A 21,414-nucleotide genomic window follows, 5' to 3' on the forward strand; every position below is an offset into this window, starting at 1 on the left:
TCAGCAGAAGCTGGTGTAGACTGCAGGTGGTGCACCAGCGGGTTAAGAGTTAGCTCTGCAGGTGCTGGGTCAGGAAGACAGATCAGTGTGGAAGTGGGTTGGGAGCGAGGAGCACAGTCCAAGGCTTCTTCCCCAAGCAGACAGGTTGAGCAGGAGAAATCAGAATAGGAATCACGGAGAGTGGGGCAGGTCAGGCAAAAAGCAGAGGGTTAGGTAGTGAGCCTGTAGGGAGTCAGGTTTGCATCTCCCAAAAGAGTTCTCTCTGTTAAAGGTCTCTTACCAACTCAGGTTGGAGGAATCCCTCAACCCTCATGACTCTCTGCTGGGTTTTTCCATGGACTCAGAGACTGTACATTGGTTCCTTTTCTACCAGTGTTTCTTAGACTCTTAGGATATACCTCCCCTGTCAGCCACATCCCTAAATAAGCCATCTTGTTCTCTGGTTCCACGATTTCCTTACCAGGCTTCTGATCTCAGTCTTCTCTCTCAAGAAGGTAGCATAAGGTAAGAGATTAGGTTCTGGTGTGTGGCCTCTGTTGACTTAACTCTTCCTAAGCTTCCGTTTCCTGGACTTCACAAGGGGTGTTATGTGGAGTAAAAACATTCATGCATGCATGTAAAATGCTTACCGTGAGGTCTAAGTTCTCACTGACTATCAGCTGCCATTACTTTCCAAAGTCTGTCTCCCTAGGAGTCCTTCTCCTCTCTCCTGTTTCAACTCTGTAGACAGATGACCTCCAGGTCCGAATTCAGGTAGAGCTCTGGATTTTCACCTGCTTGTTGAGAGGCAGCAGGGCAGAGGAAAGAGCACGGGCTCAGGCGGGGCTTGAGTCCTGTTCAGCACTCACAGCTGCGGCTTTCAGCAGCACACACACAGACCTTCGTCTGAACACCTGCTCATCCACTCATCTTCAGTGGATTAATGATACTTGCTTCTCTGGAGTTGAATAAGCTGAATAAGTCATGTCTATTTTCCCCATAGCACCTATTATACTCTATAATTGTAACTCTCACTGGAGCCTCTTGCTGTCCCCCGACCAAAGGGAAAGTCAGGTCCTTGAGAGTAGAAGCCTTGCCTTCTTGTTCACTACTGTTCTTATCCCAGTATACTCCTGGCATAGGCTCAGTAATGTTAGTTTCTCATTTACTTTCTCTCTTCCTATATTCCTTTGACTTCTCAAAATCAAGATGTACCAGTCCAAACAACTAATCATTTCTTCGCTAGACCTGACCCACTAATTTAACAAACATTTATTAAGTGCCAATTATAAACCAAGCACAGGGATAAGGGTTGAGACAGACAAAAGAGAGATGAGACACTGTCTGATTTATTGAAAGGTTTACTGTCTACTGGGGAGATGGATAATGACATAGTATGTGCAATAACAGGAATACAGACACTCCACTGGGAACCCCATGCACAGAGAAGGAACAATCTTTCTGACTGTAGGAGCTGGAGAAGACTTTTCAGAGGGGGTGCCAATTGTCCAGGGTGGCCATGAAAGAGCAGCAGTTTTCAGACAGAGACTGCCAGACAGAGGGAAGAGTGTTGTTACAGACATGAACTAACATGGTGCATACACTCAGGTGGAATGGAGGGCTTGAGGGAAGACAATGAGAATGGAATTGAGAACTTCCCCACATTTTTAACGTGGAAAATTTTCAACATATACAGAAATAGAATAAACGGCATAAAATCTACTTCCATGTGCCCATCATCCAGCTTCAACAATGATCAATTGAATGGCCAATCTTGTTTGATTAGTATCCCTACCCACTAAATTCCCACACCATTATTTTGATGCAAATCCCAGACACCGAATCATTTCATTCATAAATACTTCAGTATTTTCAAAAGGTAAAGCATATCCCCCCCTTTCTTTTACCCTTTTACAGATGTGTCATAGTACGGATGTACCCTAACAATTCGACTTGTTTGTTCGATGTTCATCTCAATATGTGTATGGTGACTGCACTATATCAGGACATACAGACTTGGCTCCCTCTTTTAGGAAGCTACTTACTGTTTCTTTTGTGAATATTCCACAATTAACCTCACTAGTCCCCAACTGATGGGCATTTAAGTTGTTCCCAACCTCTTAATAACAAAACAAAGCTGAGAGAATACCCTTGTACCCACACCTTTATCTGTGGGCATATCTGTAGGTTAAATTCCTGGATGTGGAATTGCTAGGACCTGGTACACTCTGAATTCTGAAAGGCTCTCTCTATCTGACTGAAGAGGTGCTTTGAACGATATGGCAAGGGTGCTTACTCTATTGTCTAGGCTTGTGGCATTTGGGGTCTTCTCTGCCTCTTCTGCATGTAATCAGTCATATGTCTTACCAGCTCAGCTCCTCCCCTTCCCGTCATCCCCACTGCTGTGGTCCTGGCTCAGCCTGCATCCTTTTTTACCAGGACAGTTGCAGCGACCAATTCAGAATGTATTGTAATCATCCTCCAGAGCAAATATCCGAAAATGGGAACTAAATCATTCTCTTGCTTAAACACCTCTGTTGGTGACTCACCATATACTGTATTGAAAAAATCCAGCTCCTGAGCCTGCTTTCCACTTTGTCTCCAACTTTTCACCCATTTCTCATACAGTTTAGGCTTCACAAAACTGGACTCTGGTGCCTTACTTGGGCCCCCAGCTCACCTTCTTCCTCCTTTCTCTATGGGGAAGTCCTGCTCATCGTTAAGGTAAACTGAAACCATGAATCCACACAGTGTAGGACCACTAGTTTTGGACCCAGGCTGACTTGAAATCTAATCCTGATGCTCTCTCTTTCTCTCTTAACATCTGGAGTCCTCTGCTCACCAGAGGAATACATTTTCCTTTGTGGTTATTACCAGCCTTGGGCTTAGGAATGCCTTAATAGTTGGAGGCCTCAGAGACACAGGTTTTCTAAGATACCTAAAGCCCCTTTTTACTAGTCTTAAAATGATTACAGCTGCTACCCCTAAACCTCACTTAAGAATGTCAAGAGCCTTGGGGTACCTGGGAGGCTAAGTCGGTTAAGCATCCAACTTTGGCTCAAATCATGACGTTACAGTTCATGGGTTTGAGCCCGCATGGGCCTCTGTGCTGACAGCTTACTCAGGGCCTGGAGCCTGCTTCGGATTCTGTGTCTCTTTCTCTTTCTGCCTCTCCCCTGCTTGTGATCTGTCTCTCAAAGATAAATAAAAATGTTTTAAAAAATTAAAAAAAAATGTCAAGAGCCTTATCAATAACAGAAAGTTATCCAGATAAGCACCCTTCTAAATATAAAAACAAAAGCTGTGGCCACAGCCAAGGGTGTCATCTTCCTGAGGAATATCCCAGAGATGAGTTTAACTGATAATTTAGAATCCTAGGTTCATGGCTTGAAGCAGGCACAGCAGAGCTAGAAATTATGATGAGAAATCTTACCAGAACCATTAACAAAATAAGCGGACTCTGCCGCCAGAGCTATGAGACCAACAAAGATCTTGAGATGCCCTATTTCAGGTGGTCAGGGCTGGCAGCAGTCATCAGGGCTCTCTGCTGGGGGATGTCACTTAATCTGAGGATCAGACTTCTCATCTGTTCAAGACAAAAATACCAACCTTGCGGGATTGCTGTAAGGATTAAAGGTAATGGGCATATTGTAGGCGCTCAATAAAGAGTAATTTTCACCATTTCTCTGGTCACGTCCCACCATACTTGATTGCAGTCCTGGCTGTATTTGCTTTGTGTCACAGCTGGCTGTGGACGAAAGTTTCTTGAGCACTAGACTGCAAGCTCGCTGTGGGCAGGACTCGTGAATCACCCCTGGATCTCCCAGCGCCTGGCAAAGAACCTGCAAATAAGCAGAGGAAGAGCCAAAGGTTAACGTGTAAAAAGGTGAGCGGATGCGAGGGCAGACGCACGCGTGGAGACGCTGGAAGACACTTTCCTCTGGAATCCGGACGGGCCCGCCCGAGCAGCGCAGCACGGAGGCGGGGCCTGGGCTCAGGGGCGGGGCTTGGCGCGGACCCCGCCCCGGTCCGTCCGTGAATGCGCTCCGTAGGCGCAGGCCGGCGCGCAGCCCCGCCCGGCGCTGCCTGCAGGCTCCCCTGTGGCCCCGCGGGTCCGATCGCCGGCCGCGAGATGCGCCCCCTGCTCGGCCTCCTGCTGGTCTTCGTCGGCTGCACCTTCGCCCTGTACTTGCTGTCGACGCGACTGCCCCGCGGGCGGACGCTGGGCTCCGACGAGGAGACTGGAGGCAGGTGCGTGGCGCGGGTGGCGGGGGCAGCGGTTCGGGTCAGACGAAGGGACGCAGGTCCGAGGATGGGGTCTTCCAGTCGGAGATTCGGTTCCCGGATCGGAGGCGTCGGGGGCCCATGGTTCAGTTGTGGTTCCGGAGATCGGGGCTGGAGTCCTGGCCGCCTCTGTCGGGTCTCTGGCCGGCCGGGTGAATGGGAGCTGGGGTTGGCCCTGACTGAACCTGCGCGCTGCCGGCGGCGCGGAGTGCAGTTTGGGCGCGCGGTCGGTGGCTTTGCGGGCAGGGCCGAGGGAAACGCGGAGCCTCATGCCGGCGGCGCGGGTTCGCGCACCTCTCTCCGCGCGGTGGCATCGCAGCAGGAGCCGGGTGCCGGTCGCCTTCCTGGCCCAGCCCTGACCCGCATTTGCAGCCGACCCTCGCGCCTGTGTCGTCCCGCAGCCCCATCCCCGCGACAGCTTTCGGCCTCCGCTCCATCGTTCTTCCCACCCCCCGCCCCCACTTCCGTCAGCCCTGCCCTTGGGACTCTACGGCATTCGGTCGGCAGAAGTGTTGCAAGGACTTCTTGAAATATTCACGAATTAGTGATCGGATCCGCCCCTCTTCCTGGATGTCTGTACTTTCCCGCATCTCCTGACCGTCTGGGTGGGGCAGGAGGCGGTGCCACACCTACCGGGCTGGTTTGCCGGCAGCGTTGCGAACTGTTGATAAAGTTTATGAAGTGTGCCTGGAGCCGCAGAGCGTTCACAAGGATGTTACTGATACTTGAATACGAGGGTAACTGTTTTCAGTTACTCTAGTTGGGAGGTTGGGTAGGCTTAGCTGTGGGTGTCAGACATACTAAGAAACATTTTGATGATGAGAACTAGGAGGGTGTGCTCATAATTGATCATTGATGGATTAAAGGGTTATTCTCAAAGTGTCAGAGGCAAGGTAGCCTTTACACTGTAACCCTTGAACAGGGTTCAGAATCCACTAAAGACCGGATAAAGAGCTGGGTGAACAAGCAGCCTCTTTGAAAGGGTTGGTTTCAAGCCCGACATATTATCAAGAAGGTTATGTTTCTGGTATGGGACAGATATACTTACCAGAGAATCTTTAACTGGCTGGTTAGTGACTGATAAACAGTCTTACCTGGGAACTCAGGAACAATGTGAAATTTTAATTGTCCTCGGACTGAAGTTTGTGGGGGAGGGAGTGTTCCATGAACGGAAGGCAATTTAGGACATATGGTTCTTGCCTGAAAATTAATCCATTTGTCTCTTAAGAATAGATCATAAAACCTGAGAACTATAAGGAAACTTACCACTCATTTTTCCTGTAAGGAAACAGGCCCAGGCACTAGCCCAAGATCCCACTACTGGATGGTAGCAGGGTTGAGATGTTAAGCCAGGTCTCTTGCTTCCAAAACTAGGGCTCTTCTGTCTGCCTCTGCTGTGTTGTATCAGGTCACCTGTCATCCTGGGCCTCCATTATGTGTGTGTTCCCAGCAAACCAGATGATGGGTACATTTATAAACCTACTTTGGGAAGAAAATACAACTAGTATTTTAGGTGCTAGTCTGATCTGGACTCCTGTTTCCATCTGCTTTTCCAAATCTCCAGGTCACTGTGGTTCCCCTCAGACTTGGCTGAGCTGCGGGAACTTTCTGAGGTCCTTCGAGAGTACCGGAAGGAGCATCAGGCCTACGTGTTCCTGCTGTTCTGCAGTGCCTACCTCTACAAACAGGGCTTTGCCATCCCTGGCTCCAGCTTCCTGGTCAGTCCGCTGCCCTCCTTCTGTGCCTGCTAGAAAGCCACCTTCTGTCTTTTTTTTTTTTAATGTTTGTTTATTGTGAGAGAGCGAGAGCCTGTGCATAAGCAGTAGAGGAGCAGAAAGAGAGAGGGAGACACAAAATCTGAAGCACACTCCAGGCTCTGAGCTGTCAGCGCAGAGTCCAATATGGGGCTTGACCCCCACGAACTGTGAGATCATGACCTGAGCCAGAGTTGGACTGAACGGACTGAGCCACCCAGTGCCTCCTCTGTTTTTCCCCAATATTTACTAATTTTTGAGAGAGTGCACGATGGGGAGGGGCAGAGAGAGGGGGCCAGATGATCTGAAGTGGGCTCTGCGCTGACACCAGTGAGCCTGATGTAGGGCTCGAACTTAACTGCAAGGTCATGACCTGAGCTGAAGTCAGACACTCAGCTGACTGAGCCACCCAGGTGCCCCGCCACCTTCCGTATTCGTAGCGGCTGCATATCTTACGGTCCAGAGCTAGACTGCTGTGGCAGTGATTTGTTGACAGCTTCCCACGTGTCAGACACTTTCACAGTTGCTTTACTGACCTTAGTTAATTCTCCTAATGGCCTTATAATGTGGGCCTGAGTATCACAATTTACAGATAAGGAAGCAGGTGGCGAGATGTAACTGTCCAAGGGGACAGGGCTGGGGTCTGAACCCATGTCTGCCCAGCTCCAGAGTCTGCCTCTTCTCTCAGGTGTGCTATTTTTGTTTGCAAGGCATTGATGGCTGTGTGCTGTCCTGGACACACATACAATGTGGGCTGGCTCAGCTGTTCCTTCTCAGAGCTTCTATAATGTTCTGCATTTTGACACTGTTTTCTGTTTTTTTTTTTTTTATTATTATTTTTTTTAATCTTTTTTCTCCACTAGTCTTTGAGCTCTTGAAGGACCAGGCCCATTCCTTATTCTCAGCTTTTTATTTCCTTGCCTGCACGGGGAAGTGCCTTCACAAATGTTTGATAAACAAACATAAGTTGTTCATGGTGATGTTAGGCTGGCGAGGCTGGAAGCTTCCCTGGTGTGGGAGGACAGGTCATTCTGAATTCCCAGGCAGCCCCCAGCACTCGGAGCCGGAGCCGCAGTGCTGGGCCTGGGCATGCGCTTCAGCTGCGGGCTGCCTCTCATCCGTCCCCACCTCAGGTTCTACAGAAGGACCTTGCTGTGCTCCCTGCAGCATTTTAAGCTGCTGTATGTAAATGTGTGTATATTTTAGGGCCTGGGGTGCGTTTGAATCCCAGCTGTGTAACCATGAGCCAACCCTTTAATTTCTCCAGCCCCATTCCCTTATCCGGAAAGCAGGGATACTCACACAACCCCCCAGGATTGTTGCGTGGCAGAATTGAATGGAACGTGGGCGTAGAGCAGCTGGCTCAGTGATGGTGCCTGGCACACAGTGGCCTTCAGCATTCGTTGAATGACTAAGTGACTGAGCAGAGGAAACCCCTGAAAGCTTCCTTCTGTCCTGCTTCTTTCTTTCTCCTGCCCTGGCATCTTTTCTCTATGCCAGGCTCAGGCTGGATGCACGTAAGCAGAATCTTTGTTGGAAACTGGAACAAAAGCAAACATGTCCATGCCAAGAGAAACAGGGGAGGTGTGTGGTGCTGGAAGTCAGGAGCTGGCTTCTTGGGATTTCCTTCCTTTTGAGCTGATTCCTCTTCAGGACAGAGTCAAATGCTACCTGAGGGTGAATCCTGTCTGCCAAGTGTGAGCTTGGGCCTGATACTTAGTCTCTTATCCCTGTAGAGTGGTGTGAGGCTGGCATATGACAAAGGGTCGTCATAGGATTAAATAAGACATGGTGTCAAGCACTTAACATATAGCAGGTGCTCATCAGACCCCCATCTTCTCACATCTAAGTTCCCCTTTTACTTTCTCTCTTGGATCCCATGGTTGGCAGGGCAATGTCTACTGGCCAAAGTGTATTTAAGGAATATCAGTTCACTTTCCATTTTTGTTAGATGAAGACTTAAGTGTTGGCTAGAACTCTCCTCAACATGGAACCCCCGTGTTGTGTACCACACAGATGTAGTTCCGGCTAGAAGCAAAGAAAGAAGGAGTTTTATATAGCTTGTGTGGTCTTACTGAAGGGAAATTGGTGGTTTGTGTTCCTTTAAAATAGTAAAAACAACGTGTGAGTTCCGTTTCTCCCTTCCTGGAGCACCAGTGTTTGCAGGACCTACCATAACCCATGTAGTAGGCAGGGGGCTGCGAGCACTGTATTATTCCATTTAATTCTCACCTGCCTTCTGAAGTGTTAATCCTCCCTGTTTAGAAGGTGAAGGGACCAAGGCCAAGGTTGGAGTTTCCAGCTCTTCCATTCCTTTTTATTCACACCTTTAAAATGGGAGTTGAGGCACCCCAAAAACAAATAATCCAGTGAAGAAATGGGCAAAAGACGTGAATAGACACTTCTCCAAAGAAGACATCCAGGTGGCCAACCGACACATGAAAAAAATGCTCAACATCAGTCATCATCCGGAAAATACAAATCAAAACCACAATGAGATACCACCTCACCCCTATCAGAATGGCCAACATTAACAACTCAGGCAACGACAGACGTTGGCGAGGATGCGGAGAAAAAGGAACTCTTTTGCACTGCTGGTAGGAATGCAAACTGATGCAGCCACTCTGGAAAACAGTATGGTGGTTCCTCAAAAAATTAAAAATAGAACTACCCCGTGACCCAGCAACTGCCCTACTAGGTATTTATCCAGAGGTTGCAGGTGTGCTGTTTCAAAGGGGCACATGCACCTTAATGTTTATAGCAGCTCTATCGACAGTAGCCAAATAATGGAAAGAGCCCAAATGTCCATCGATGGATGAATGGATAAAGAAGATGTGGTGTGTATATTCAATGGAGTATTACTCAGCCATCAAAAAGAATGAAATCTTGCCATTTGCAACTACATGGATGGAACTAGAGGGTATTCTGCTAAGCAGAATTAGTCACAGGAACACAAATACCATATGACTTCACTCACGAGGACTTTAAGACACGGAACAGGGGCGCCTGGGTGGCTTAGTCGGTTGAGCGTCCGACTTTCGCTTGGGTCGTGGTCTCGCGGTTCGTGGGTTCGAGCCCCGCGTCGGGCTCTGTGCTGACTGCCAGCTCAGAGCCTGGAGCCTGTTTCAGTCTGTGACTCCCTCTCTCTCTGACTCTCCCCTGCTCACACTGTCTCTCTCTCTCTCTCTCTCCTAGAAATAAATAAAATATTAAAAAAAAAAAAAAAGACACAGAACAGATGAACATAAGGAAAGGGAAGCAAAAATAATATAAAAACAGGAGGAGGACAAAACATAAGAGACTTAAATATGGAGAACAAACAGAGGGTTGCTGGAGGGGTTGTGGGAGGGGGGATGGGCTAAATGGGTAAGGGGCATTAAGGAATCTACTCCTGAACTCATTGTTGCACTATATGCTAACTTACTTGTATATAAATTTAAAAAATAAAATAAAATGGGAGTTGGGGACACATGGGTGGCTAAGTTGGTTGAGTGTCCAACTTTGGCTCAGGTCATGACCTCATGGTCCATGATTTGAGCCCTGGATCGGGCTCTGTGCTGACAACTCAGAGCCTGGATCCTGCTTCAGATTCTGTGTCTTCCTCTCTTTCTGCCCCTCCCCTGCCCTGCTCGCACTTGTCTCCTTCTCTCTCTCAAAAATAAATAAACATTAAAAAAATAAATCAATAATAAAATAAAATGGGAATTGGGTTTTGGCTGGGAAAAATCACTAAAAGAGGAGGGAACCCATGACTCTCAGGCTCCAGTACAAGGTGACTGGTAGCCACGAGATGTTCTAATGGCTGAGGGTTTTACTTTGTTTTATTTGTTTTGTTTTTGCAGAACATTTTAGCTGGTGCTTTATTTGGACCATGGCTGGGGCTTCTGCTGTGTTGTGTTTTGACATCAGTGGGCGCCACGTGCTGCTACCTGCTCTCTAGTATTTTTGGCAAACAGCTGGTGGTCTCCTACTTTCCTGATAAAGTATCCCTGCTGCAGAGGAAGGTAAGGAGAGGGGCCACAGCTGAGTGTTGACCCCCCGGAGAGTCACTTCAAGGCCCTGAGGAGTTTGCCATTGCACTCTTCAACCCTGCTTTGGAGCTCCCAGGGGTTCCTTTGTTCAGGAGTCACAGCCCTGGGATCAAATTTCAGCCTCATCATTACCAGCTCTGTGACTTTGGGCAAGTTCCTGACTTCTCTGAGCCTTAGGTACTTCCATTTGAAAAATGGGGAAAACAGGAGCGCCTGGGTGGCTCAGTGGGTTAAGCGCCCGACTTTGGCTCAGGTCGTGATCTTGCAGTTCGTGGATTTGAACCCCACGTTGGGCTCTGTGCTGACAGCTAGTTCAGAGGCTGGAGCCTGCTTCAGATTCTGTGTCTCCTCTCTCTGACCCTCCCCTGCTCATGCTATCGCTCTCTCTCTCTCTCTCTCTCAGAAATAAATAAAACATTAAAACAATTTTTTTTAAAAATGAGGAAAACAATCTCTACCCTGGAGGTTCTTGGAAGATTCAGGAAGAGAATATGTGAAGTATCTAGAAAAGTGCTTGGCACTAACAGATTGCTATAGCTAGAGATTCTTTCTGCATCTTAATGGCCTTGTCTTTTTTGGCTACAGGTGGAGGAGAACAAAAACAGCTTGTTTTTTTTCTTACTGTTTTTGAGACTTTTCCCCATGACACCAAACTGGTTCTTGAACCTCTCAGCTCCGATTCTGAACATCCCGATTGTGCATTTCTTCTTCTCTGTTCTGATCGGTAAGGAGCTGGTGGGTTAAGCGTTGTCACGTTGGGGGCCTGCCCTGTATTATCAGCCACACAGGCATGTGCCTGGCTCTGGTCTCTGGTGAAGATCTACCTTGAAAAAAAAATCTGCCTTGAGAAGAGCTAGTACTAGTGAAGTTCTTTGTTGCCTTTTGACAGTTGTATGACCTTCAATAAGCTACTTACCTTCCATGAGCCATTTGGCCACGTGAGGGGCTGAAACTAGAGAAGAGTTTCTCAAAGTCTGTGCCTTGGATCACCTTCATCAGCGTGGTTAACGTGCTGACATCCTGTAAAATCAGTGACTATTGTTTTCTCCACACTGGAAGTAAACCATCCTACTTTAAGCCTAGGCAAGGATTGCCTCTCTCAAACCTACTTCAGAGCACAGAGGGAAAGACTACTCAGAGCTTCTAGGTCGAACATAACAAATTTGTGGTTGAGCAGCTGCTATTAATAGAGAATTCTTGAGAGAAAGTCAGATCTTAAAGCAAAGCAAAATTGACCACAGCTCATTCTGGTCATTTTGGCTTTCAAAGTGTCTCAGTCCCTCAGCAGCCTGTAATTACCTACGTGGCAGGAGGCTTGGAAAGACTCTGGAGACCGGGACTCCAGTCCCCCTTCTGACAAGCTGTGTGACCTTGAGTGTTCTGTGAACTTGAGGCATCATCTACCATAGAGGAGGAACAGGTTATCGGGGGTCCCAAACCGATCAGAGTCTCCGGAGTAGCGGTCAGGAGAAGCTGTTGGGATACAGGTCCCTGGGTTTTATCCCAGGGTAACCAGGTAACCAGCATCTCTGGGGGGAGCCCAAGAATGTGTTTTTAACAGCTTCCCCGAGGGATTATTATACAACCAGCCTGTCTGGTTACCAGTCAGACTTTTGGGACCCAGTGGATTTGATCTTTTAGAAACAGTATAAAACATGAAAATAGTACTATTTCTAAGAAAATTGTGTTTCTCTTAGCATACTTTAAATCCAGAATACTGGTGCCTCTCAGTACTTCGGCTGTTGGGTGCTCAGAACCCAGCTTGGGACACTTCTAGCAAATTGGTGAACCTTAATACTTCTTTGTGTTAACTGTATCCCCGGATTAATTTATTCTTGACTCTTTTGTTTTTCCTATTAAAAAATTTTTTTTGTCTTATTGTAGTCTATGTATTTTTATAAGTCATCTCAAGTCTGTTAAAGAAGGCAGTTTATGGGAAGTGAGGAAAGGAGGGGAAGGAGTGGAGAAGGGAAGGGAGGAGGTAAAGTGCTTAGGGGTCAGGAGTTGGGGAAAAAAAATCTGGAGTCAGGGTTGTGAATTCCTGGGGATATTTGTGACGGGTTATTGTTTTTCATTTTGCTGCCCATGGTAACAGGCTCTTGCCTTTTTCTTTCAGGTTTGATCCCATACAATTTTATCTGTGTGCAGACAGGCTCCATTCTGTCAACTCTGACCTCTCTGGATGCTCTTTTCTCCTGGGAAACGGTCTTCAAGCTTTTGGCCATTGCCCTGGTGGCCTTAGTTCCTGGAACGCTCATTAAAAAATTTAGTCAGAAGGACTTGCATCTGAATGAAATAAGCAACACTCATCATCTAAATAGGAAGGACACATGATCTGGGTTTTCAGTTGCTGTGTCGCTGGACTTTGTTGCATTATTTGTATAATGGATGTGGTCCTGTGCAGCCCCTCGCTGTTTTTTAATTACCCTCAACAGGTGATTTGGACACTGTCTATCTGTGTGCAATGTTTTTATAAAGGACACTCTGTGTTCTAGAAGGTGAACTGTATCAGGTTCTCAAACCAGTCCTGATTTAGCAGAGCACTCCGTGAAACGTGAAATGGATGGCCTTCTAGAAAATCCTGCTTGTATTTTGTTGAACAACAAGGAGCTCCGGATGGTCTATTGTATTTGCTTCTCAGCAAGCCATGCGCTGCCTCAGGAGAGGATGTGGATTGTCCTGTCCACAGGGCCTCTTTTGACAAGTGGTAGGCTGTTGTGACCGGTGTTCTGTTAAATCCCTAGTGGATGTTACTGGTGTAAATGATGGCATGAACCCACATCACTGATGGTACCCCTTCATCTTGTCAGTCTCTTTGGAGACTGTTTTCTTCTGTATTTTTTTTTTTTTGCTGCTGACCTACCTCTTCCATAAACCAAGGGGAACTAGCTGACAAACTGCATAGAACTTCCACCTACAGTCAAATGCACCGTGATTTCTGTGATACTTTGTGTTCAGATGCACTGACATTATCATACATGTCAAATCTCTTGGTTGCATGTTCTGACAATTAAGCTGATTGCAAATAGACTATTAAATATGAATGCAGCAAACTATGCATGTTCTGGGTATGTTCTGGAGACATTCTTACCTGTCTGAATGGGGCAGGGCCCCTTGACGCACTGGAACCAAATGACCTGTCCATTTTATAATCTGTCCTTTCTGTGTGGGAATCCCATCTCTGTCCTGCTAGGAGAATGGGTTCAGTACACTCAGCTGTCAGCCAGCGTAGCCTCTGGATTTTTGTCATTTTGTCATTTGTCAAGAATAACTGAGATGTAATTCTATTTTAGCTTTTAATCCGAGGAGAAAAATTTGGTTTTGGATTACTTTGTTGTGTTGTATTTTAATGATCTGTAGCTGTTGCTGCTTCTTACGGCTGCAGTATTGAATTGACACACACCTGGGTTAATGCTTCCAAGCACAGAAGGACCTTGGCGCCTGCACTGACCAGCCCTGGGATCCTACACGGTACAGGAGTAACTCGTCATTGCTTACCAGAACCCTTGCCTCTGGGCATCATCTGCTGGGTTTTGATTTGGCTCAGCCAAGAATCTTGCCAAGGCTTTCACTCAAGCCACTTGCTCTACATGAATTCTTGAGAATACTCCTGTTCAGGAGGAAGAATGAATTCTCAGGTAGTGTTTTTGGGTCATGGTATATCCAAAAAACACAACAAGGACTTCATTTTCAAAGATGTATTGCTTTAAAAGAAGCGTGGTAACAGGAGTGGGGGTGAGGAGAAGGTTGTGTTCTGGAGGTGGACGGGGAAGTTAGTATGTTTTCTCCAGGATTGCAAGTGTGTGCCCTTTGCCCTTTTTCAAGATCCCTATGTTTGTCTCTCTCCCTCTTGCCCCACGATTTTGCTACAATGTGCCTTACCAGTTGTGAGTTTACAGGCAAAGCAATTTCCCAAATAAATGGATATAAACCTTCTGTATGGGGTGTGTGGTACATGTTGCTAACGTTCAGTTCCCCTTGCCAGTGGGAATGAGGATTGACTGAAAATCAGACACTCCAAAATGGTGTGTTAGCATTCCTCTCTCAGGAGGCTTCTTACCAGTAGGATTCCTTGGAAGCCAGATTTTCATTTTCACCTTTTCCTTCTCTACGCTTTGCTTTATAGTGGAGTTGCCAATGACAGAGTAGCTACAAGATAGGCAGCAGGAAAGCCGTGGGAAGGAAGAAGGGCACCTGTCCGGAATGTGACAGAATCCTGGGAAAGAGACTCTAAGAGAGGGATGGTTGTCCCTTCCTTCTGTAGGTGTGTCAAACCACAGCCACAGAGAACCTCCACACCTGGCTTTCCTGGCTGCAGGCACCCTGCAATGTGAAGTCTTCCTTGCCCTACAGCTCTGACAGGTGCGGAGGCCCATGAAGGCAGCTTTCAGGACACAAACAGTAGCTTAGGAAAAGACAGGACCAGAGAAGAGTGAAGCAAGCTTTTTAATTCCATGCACTTGTTTGCTTTGATAGTCGCTCTTGTTCCCATCACTGTACAGTTACTCAGTACAAATGGAGCTGGCGTCAGAAACCACAGGGAGCAGGGGACTGATGGTACCGGAGATCCAGGGAGACAGATGAGGAAGCTCATTTTGAGACCTAACCACAAGAAAGAATTCGCTCCAAATTGATAGGAACTCAAATTATTGCACTAAAGAATCAGAGTGGGTCTTCCCACTTGCAGAATCTGAGAAGAGGGCACTGGAGGTGGAAAGCCACTCAGATATGGTCAATAAGGGATATCTTCTTGGGGCACCTTGGTGGCTCGGTTAAGCGTCGGACTCTGGACTTCAGCTCAGGTCATGATCTCGTGGTTCCTGACTTTGAGCTCCACGTTGAGCTCTGTACTGACAGTGTGAAGCCTGCTTGGGATTCTCAATCTCTCCCTCTCTCTCTCTCTCTCTTCCCACCCCTCCTTTCCTTCTCTGCCCCTCCTGTGCTCTCTCTCAAAATAAATAAGCTTAAAAATATATTATTTGTTTAAAAAAAGAAAGAAAAAAATGGCTATCTTCCTAATTGCTTGCACATTCTGGCTGCAGGGTCCCTCTGCATATAACCATTGAAGGACTCTGTCTGCCAGGTCACTGGATGGCAGCCTGGGGCCAGGAGCTGGCATTCCCAAGTGCTGTGAAATGGCTCCACAGAATAAGTCTGCTGAAAGTTTTCTTACAGTGGCCTTGCATCTGCTTAGGAGCTTGTCTTTATGAAATCCTGCCATCATGCCCTGGTCATGTGACAGTTAACAAAACCTTAGCCCAACTCCTTTGGGGTAACCCTGGTTTCAGAGCAGTGCTTTCAGAGCTTCCCTCTTCTGCCACCTGTCCCTGAGAAGTGTTCCAGGTTCCAGAAGGATCTTCCACTTGGCAACCTAGTTCATGCCAGTTTGAATACATGCTTGTAGTATTGGCTGTAACATGCAAACAAACAGACTAATGTAATTCTTATGTGCTAGTCTGTGAGGTTGGTAACACTGGCGGTATGAGTATAGTAGGACCTTGATTCTATGAAATCGGCAAAGAAAAAGCTTGCTGCCTGGAAAGGCACTAAATTCATCAATACACATCAAAGTCTTAAAAAGAATATCATTTCGTTTTGATACATTTGCCTCACAGGGTCTAAGAAAGAAGCAGGTTAACTGGGATCTAACATTAACTGTTTATAGAAGGGGAGGGAGGAACATGCTTATTTAACACAACAAAATGATGTAAGTAAAGAGACACTTTGGAATTCAATCCATCGGTAATGGGAATTATTCAATTGGAATTGTAGTTCAAAAGGGCGGTGGTGGAAGCAAGTGGCCTTTTCCCTGCCAGTGTTGCTGACCCCCATAGCCACAGGGTGGGCTCCAAAGGAGAACACTAGTGTGGTCCCGTCATTCTCCCTTCAGGGCTAACTCAAGATCTCAAACCACCTTGAGAAAATTAATTCTGAGCTTTGAGTTGGGATGCTGAAATAGATTTCCCCTTGCATACCAATTCCAATCAAGTTGTCATTATTTCTCCAAGTGCTGTATGATGAGAGGTTCTGAGGCTGTGTCTGGGCTGGGTGGGAAAGAATATGGCAATCAATAAGTAACATTGATCTTGGGTGTTTAGGGTAGAGGTGGTAGATGGTGGCATGTGGTAGTATATTGGTTTCTGTCTTAGTGGAAAAACAAAACAGCACACTACTGCAGAGGAGGGCAGTAATTCCTTGGATTCCAAGTATGTTCTATTCTGGAGAATTCGGTTCCAGGAAGTTCAAGTAGGAACATTTTATGGAAGGTGGGGGGGGGGCGCGGGCGAGGAACACTTGAGACAAAAGGGCATGGGGATAAAAAAGTAAATCGCTTGATCAATGAGGATGCATTCACATGGAAAGGCTGTTTCAATGCTTCACAGTAGGGAGCGCATTTAAAATTAGGTTGGTCCCAGCAAAATCCCAAATCATCATATCTATTATTTAGGATAAGAGGGAAATTTAGCACAATGAGGCCCTGAAATGTGTGTCCAGTATTTAGTATGTCCTACTAAAAAAGTCCTTAACTCTAGAAGGATGCTTTGTTTATAGTAAAGTTTTTAAATATCTGAACTTCAAGTAGGTTCTACCAAATCATCTTACCACAGTGCTAGCGTCTTCACCCTTTCTGAGTAGGGGCTCCCACAATCGTGCGATCAGGTCTAAACTTCAGTGGCGGTAAGGTCTACTATGATTTCAAAGTGAATGTTGGCTTCTCGGTCCCTCTGCTAAGCAATTTTAATAGGAATTATTATCAGAGGACATGACCTAGAAATAGATGAAAATCAGAACCAAATGTTCATCTGCAACACAAATTAAAGTTCTTTATCCTGCAGTTAGTCAAAAACAGATGCTAAATGAATGTGGACACTGATTGCAAGGGGGGTTAAGCTTTCAATCAACAATGAAGCTTGAAATTACGGTTTCATGAGGTTCCTTAAAGTACTGTGGCAGAGTCCTCAGAACTGAAGAATCAGCTCTTCCAGTCCCTGAGCTCTAGATTTAGCACTCCTCAGAGGACTGTGGAGCTGTTCTCCAAGAAACACACACCGGTTCAAAATTGTCCCGGTTAGCTCAAGGCAGGCAGTGAAGAGCAAGGCTGGGATAGAGAAGGCATTTCTCTTTTTAACCTAAACTATGGACACTGCTCTCTTCTGAAGCCTCGCGTCACTTCTACTAAAAATAAATAAATAAATAAAAAGGTTCAAGGTGGAGCTTTATTCAACTCTTGACAACACAGTGAATGACTCAAGATTCAACACTGTCTAGTACCCTGACATGCTCATAATGGTTAACCCAGATAGGTATATGGCATCATATCTGGGAATTCAGAAAACATCAAAGTTATGAGGTATCAGGTGTAGGTTTTTGAGGAAGACCGTCACTGAAAGATGTAAGACAGAAGCTGACCCTCATGTTTCTCTTTTGCTACTACAGGTGGGCAAGAACTGGATGAGCTAAAGTGTGTTTGATGTTGGAGAGAAAAAGGATATAGACTTGTTCCCAGGAGAAATGAACCAGACAGATTCACAGTTCAGTGTGGTTTGAAGTCCCAAGAAATGAACTCTCTGTTCCCAGGAGAAATGAACCAGACGACAGATTCACGGTTGAGTGTGGTCTGAAGTCCAAGGACGGAAAATACGGCCTTTCAAGGTACTTTTCCCGCCCTATCACCCTCTAAGTGAGTAGGCCTCCTTCTAGAATGTCTCTAGTCTTATTATGGGATGACATCATAGCTAGGTATTTTATGTCAATGTCATTTTATATATATATAAATATATATATATATCTTTTTGTTTCTTTTTAGGTTTCCCTGCTACTCCCAGCCAGGAGGGAAAAAAGGTTGGTACAATGGGACCTGGCAAGAAGGAGATGACCAACTGTGCTGCCCGCTCTTGAATCTGCCTAACCCATGGGCCCCAGGCAGCAGCTCCCTAGGTCGGCTCCTCCCAGGGGACTAAATAATTCTCTTTTTGCTCCTAATGTAGTCCCGTGATTTTATTTCTTAAGAAACTTGAGAAAGTTTACAGCTTTTGAACTATTTGTCCATCCACTCAGTCATCTGCCCACCCAGGAGCTTTCAGGATCAAGTCAAAGCCACAGTGTATCCACTGGCCTCCAGGGCAGAACCCGCATCCTCAGATGATTGTTGTTGCACACAGAAAATGAGGGAATACAACTAAGATGAATACCAGGGAGCTCCCAAATGGCAGTTCCATTTTCATTCCTTCATAAAAATCATAAAAATTCATAATTATTCATGGTTAGCAATAAACACAATCATTGTGCTACACTGTAAGCCACACCTTCTGATCGACAGAAAATGAGAATAATTATTATAAAACAAAATAACAGTGATAATAATGCCATAACTTAAGATCTTTCATGTAGTCCAGCTACAGAATTTATACAAAATGGAATAATTTAATGCAAACAATACTGCTCTCTGTATAAGTTAAACATTTTCCTTCATCCTACCTAAGAGCTATAAATTATAGACACTAAACTTTAAATCAACATCTCAACATAAAGTGTAAACAAATGGAGGGGTCAAACAAGCAAAGGAAGTGCTCTAAATTCCCTCCACCTTTCCTTTTTGGCTGATGCAATCCATGACCCCCAGCAGAGGGCAATGTTTTCATCTGTGTTGGAAACAGTTTAATACCTGTATGTGTAAGTCTTTCCTAAAGTCCAACATAATGCAGTGTCAAAGAGTCGAACCATGTTCTTCAGGTCTTGAGCCTAGAGAGGTTGTTTGACAGTAACCTATCTTGGAGACAGAGATGGAAACTAGGCCAACACCCGTTTTTATATAAAATTCGAGATAAAAATTTCCTTGAAGCCAAGGCATGATGAAATACTTTGGGATGCTTTTCAAAGCCCATGACCCCAGAGCCAAGCCAGGACCTCATGCCTTGGACAATGTAAAATCTCTCTAACTGCTGCTCAGCATCAGTTGCTCTTTCTGTAAATTTCTAGATTCAATTATTTCAAACTGCATTGATCCAAAGTGCAGTAAAATACACTCTACAAGTTGCATTTAACAAAAATGCTATTGTGGTGGGGGAGGGGTTGCCTTTTGCAAGTTGCTTATGCTGCCTTTATCCTGATAGTGGTAGCCAGGCACTAAAGCTTCCCAGATAGAATGAGTTAATGAATAAAAACAAGGGGGTGGTTTGGGATTGGAAATTGGACAGACTCACACACATACTAGCTGCCTTCAAAGTCTGTTCTGTTTGAATCAACATGACTCTAGTAGACAAGTAACCTGGTTCCACTGGAGAGGGGTGTTCCCGTCTTCTCCATGTAGCTGAACTGAGACATTGTGAGAATGCACTTTCACAAATTCCACATTTGCTTTTCTAATACTGTTGTAAATTTCCTTTTTCTCTTATTGGCACCCCCTGCCTTTTTTCCTAGAGGAAGTGGTCAACAGGTGGAAAGGGAATAGGCTATAAGAAAATGGCACTTGAGTCTGAAAAATCAACACACTGGTCAAGGTAACACATTTGTCAAGGTAATGACAATGACAGCATTAAAAAGGGAAGTATTTGTCAGAGACAAGGCTTGATCCTATTTGTAAGTCTCACTACCAAACGCTGCTTCAAGTTCTTAAAATGAAATCAGCTTCCACATGTATAGTTGTCTTTTTTTTTTTTTTTTTCCTCCTAGAGGAAGCACATGCCCTCAAAGACCTTGGGTGCAAATATCTGGTCATCAGTCTTTTCTAGATCATTTCCATCACCCATGTGGGCAAGCTGGTTGAACTTAATGTGGTCTGTTCACAAGTTACCTGGAATTGCTTTTCTTTTGTTGTTCTTTGTTTTCTAAAATAATCAGTATGTCTTGCTCTGGCTCTTCTTCATCTCCAATGGCCAAAAGAACTGGTCCCCTGTTCAAGTAGTAATAATACCTCTTGGCCCCACAAATTCCCAACGATGTTGCTCCTAAATTCCACTTCTTTCTTTCTTTCTTCCTTCCTCTCTCTCTTTCTCTCTCTCTCTTTGCAAGAAATTATTGTGTCTCTCTCTATATCATATATGTTCACTCTTTACAGTACAAAGTGTTAAAATGTCAAACAAAAATAAATTATCAATGTTACAGTAGCTAGAATATTCAATAAAATAGATCCCTGCCATTCTTGATTGAAATGTTCAGTGAGACTTAATTTCATTTGGATATTTTTTTCCCAAGAGATTTGCGAAGTCTCATGTTCCTGTTATTGCAGCTCATTTCTAGGGGTAAGAAAGATGGGACAGCTCTCTTCCCAGGCGGAACAGCAGGGAGAGAGTGGGAAGAGTCTGGGGCTGGGATGGATCTGAAATGCCAGTATAGTCATGAGATCTTCAGGATGGGTTTTCTTTCATTACCAAGTAGCAGAGTTGTAGTGTTTATTGGTCCTGACTGTGGCATCAGAACACTCTCCATCTGAAGAGTCACAGTCCGATTCTTCAAACTGCATAGGATTCTGCAAAGTCGAGACAAAATAAAACCTTAATTCATTTGGGAAATCACTTAGTAAACATGTATGGGACACCTCCCACAGGACAGGCACTGTGCTGGGCTGCTGGCTGTGATACATGAGACCACGTCCTGTCCTTGCAAGGCTTCTGGAGAGAGAAGACATATAGACATGACGATGGCCTTATATGTCAGATTTAAGAAACAAAGCAGATGAACATGGAGAAGGGAAGGAAAAGTAAAATAAGATAAAAACAGAGAGGGAGGCAAACCATAAGAGGCTCTTAATGATAGAGAACAAACTGAGGGTTGCTGGAGGGAGGTGGGTGGGGGGATGGGCCAAATGGGTGATTGACGGGCATTAAGGAGAGCACTTGTTGGGATGAGCACTGGGTGTTGTACATAAGAGATGAACCACTAATTTCTACTCCTGAAACCAATACTACACTACTATACTATATGTTAACTAACCGGAATTTAAATAAAATCTTGGAAGAAAAAAAAATGATGATGTTGATGATGATGACAGCAATCATAGCAATACCACTTCAGCCCCATTTACATAGTGTCCGCTCTGTGCCGGGCAGTGCTGTAAGTGGGTTACATCTAGAAATTCATTGAGTCCTCACAAGCACCCTAGGAGATAAGTGCTGTTAATCACTCCCACTTCATGGAGAAGGAAACCAACCTACAGAGAGGTCAGTAGCTTGCCCAATGCTGCCCATTCAGTCAGCAGAGAACTCAGGCTGGGATTGGCATCTAGACAGTCAGATCCCAGGTGTAAACTTATAACCACTATGCTATGCTGCTTCAAAGGCAGTCCTGGACAGGGACTGAAGTGTTCTCTGTGTATGAGAGCATCAGCCAGGGGCATGGATGGGGGAGGCTCGTACCCTTAACCACAA

General features: G+C 45.6%; 2 protein-coding genes across 2 annotated transcripts in view; one reads left to right on the plus strand and one right to left on the minus strand.

The window, feature by feature from the left end:
* The first annotated feature begins 4,040 nt into the window (after positions 1-4,040).
* TMEM41A (transmembrane protein 41A) lies at positions 4,041-13,984 on the plus strand. The gene is made up of 5 exons (XM_039241647.1): positions 4,041-4,230; positions 5,828-5,981; positions 9,860-10,021; positions 10,634-10,772; positions 12,165-13,984. Exons 1-5 carry the CDS (start codon positions 4,112-4,114, stop codon positions 12,380-12,382), a joined length of 792 nt encoding a protein of 263 aa, XP_039097578.1. The 5' UTR covers positions 4,041-4,111; the 3' UTR covers positions 12,383-13,984.
* Positions 13,985-19,851: 5,867 nt separating this feature from the next.
* The window catches only part of MAP3K13 (mitogen-activated protein kinase kinase kinase 13), a 169,944-nt gene continuing 168,381 nt past the window's right edge, over positions 19,852-21,414 (minus strand). The window contains exon 15 of the mRNA XM_039241683.1: positions 19,852-20,516. Within this exon, the coding sequence (XP_039097614.1) occupies positions 20,415-20,516 (102 nt within the window). The 3' untranslated portion in view covers positions 19,852-20,414. The remainder of the gene's footprint in view (positions 20,517-21,414) is intronic.

The sequence above is a fragment of the Hyaena hyaena genome, unplaced genomic scaffold, assembly GCF_003009895.1.
Source record: "Hyaena hyaena isolate Hyena2069 unplaced genomic scaffold, ASM300989v1 scaffold_199, whole genome shotgun sequence".
Classification (NCBI taxonomy): Eukaryota; Metazoa; Chordata; class Mammalia; order Carnivora; family Hyaenidae; genus Hyaena; species Hyaena hyaena.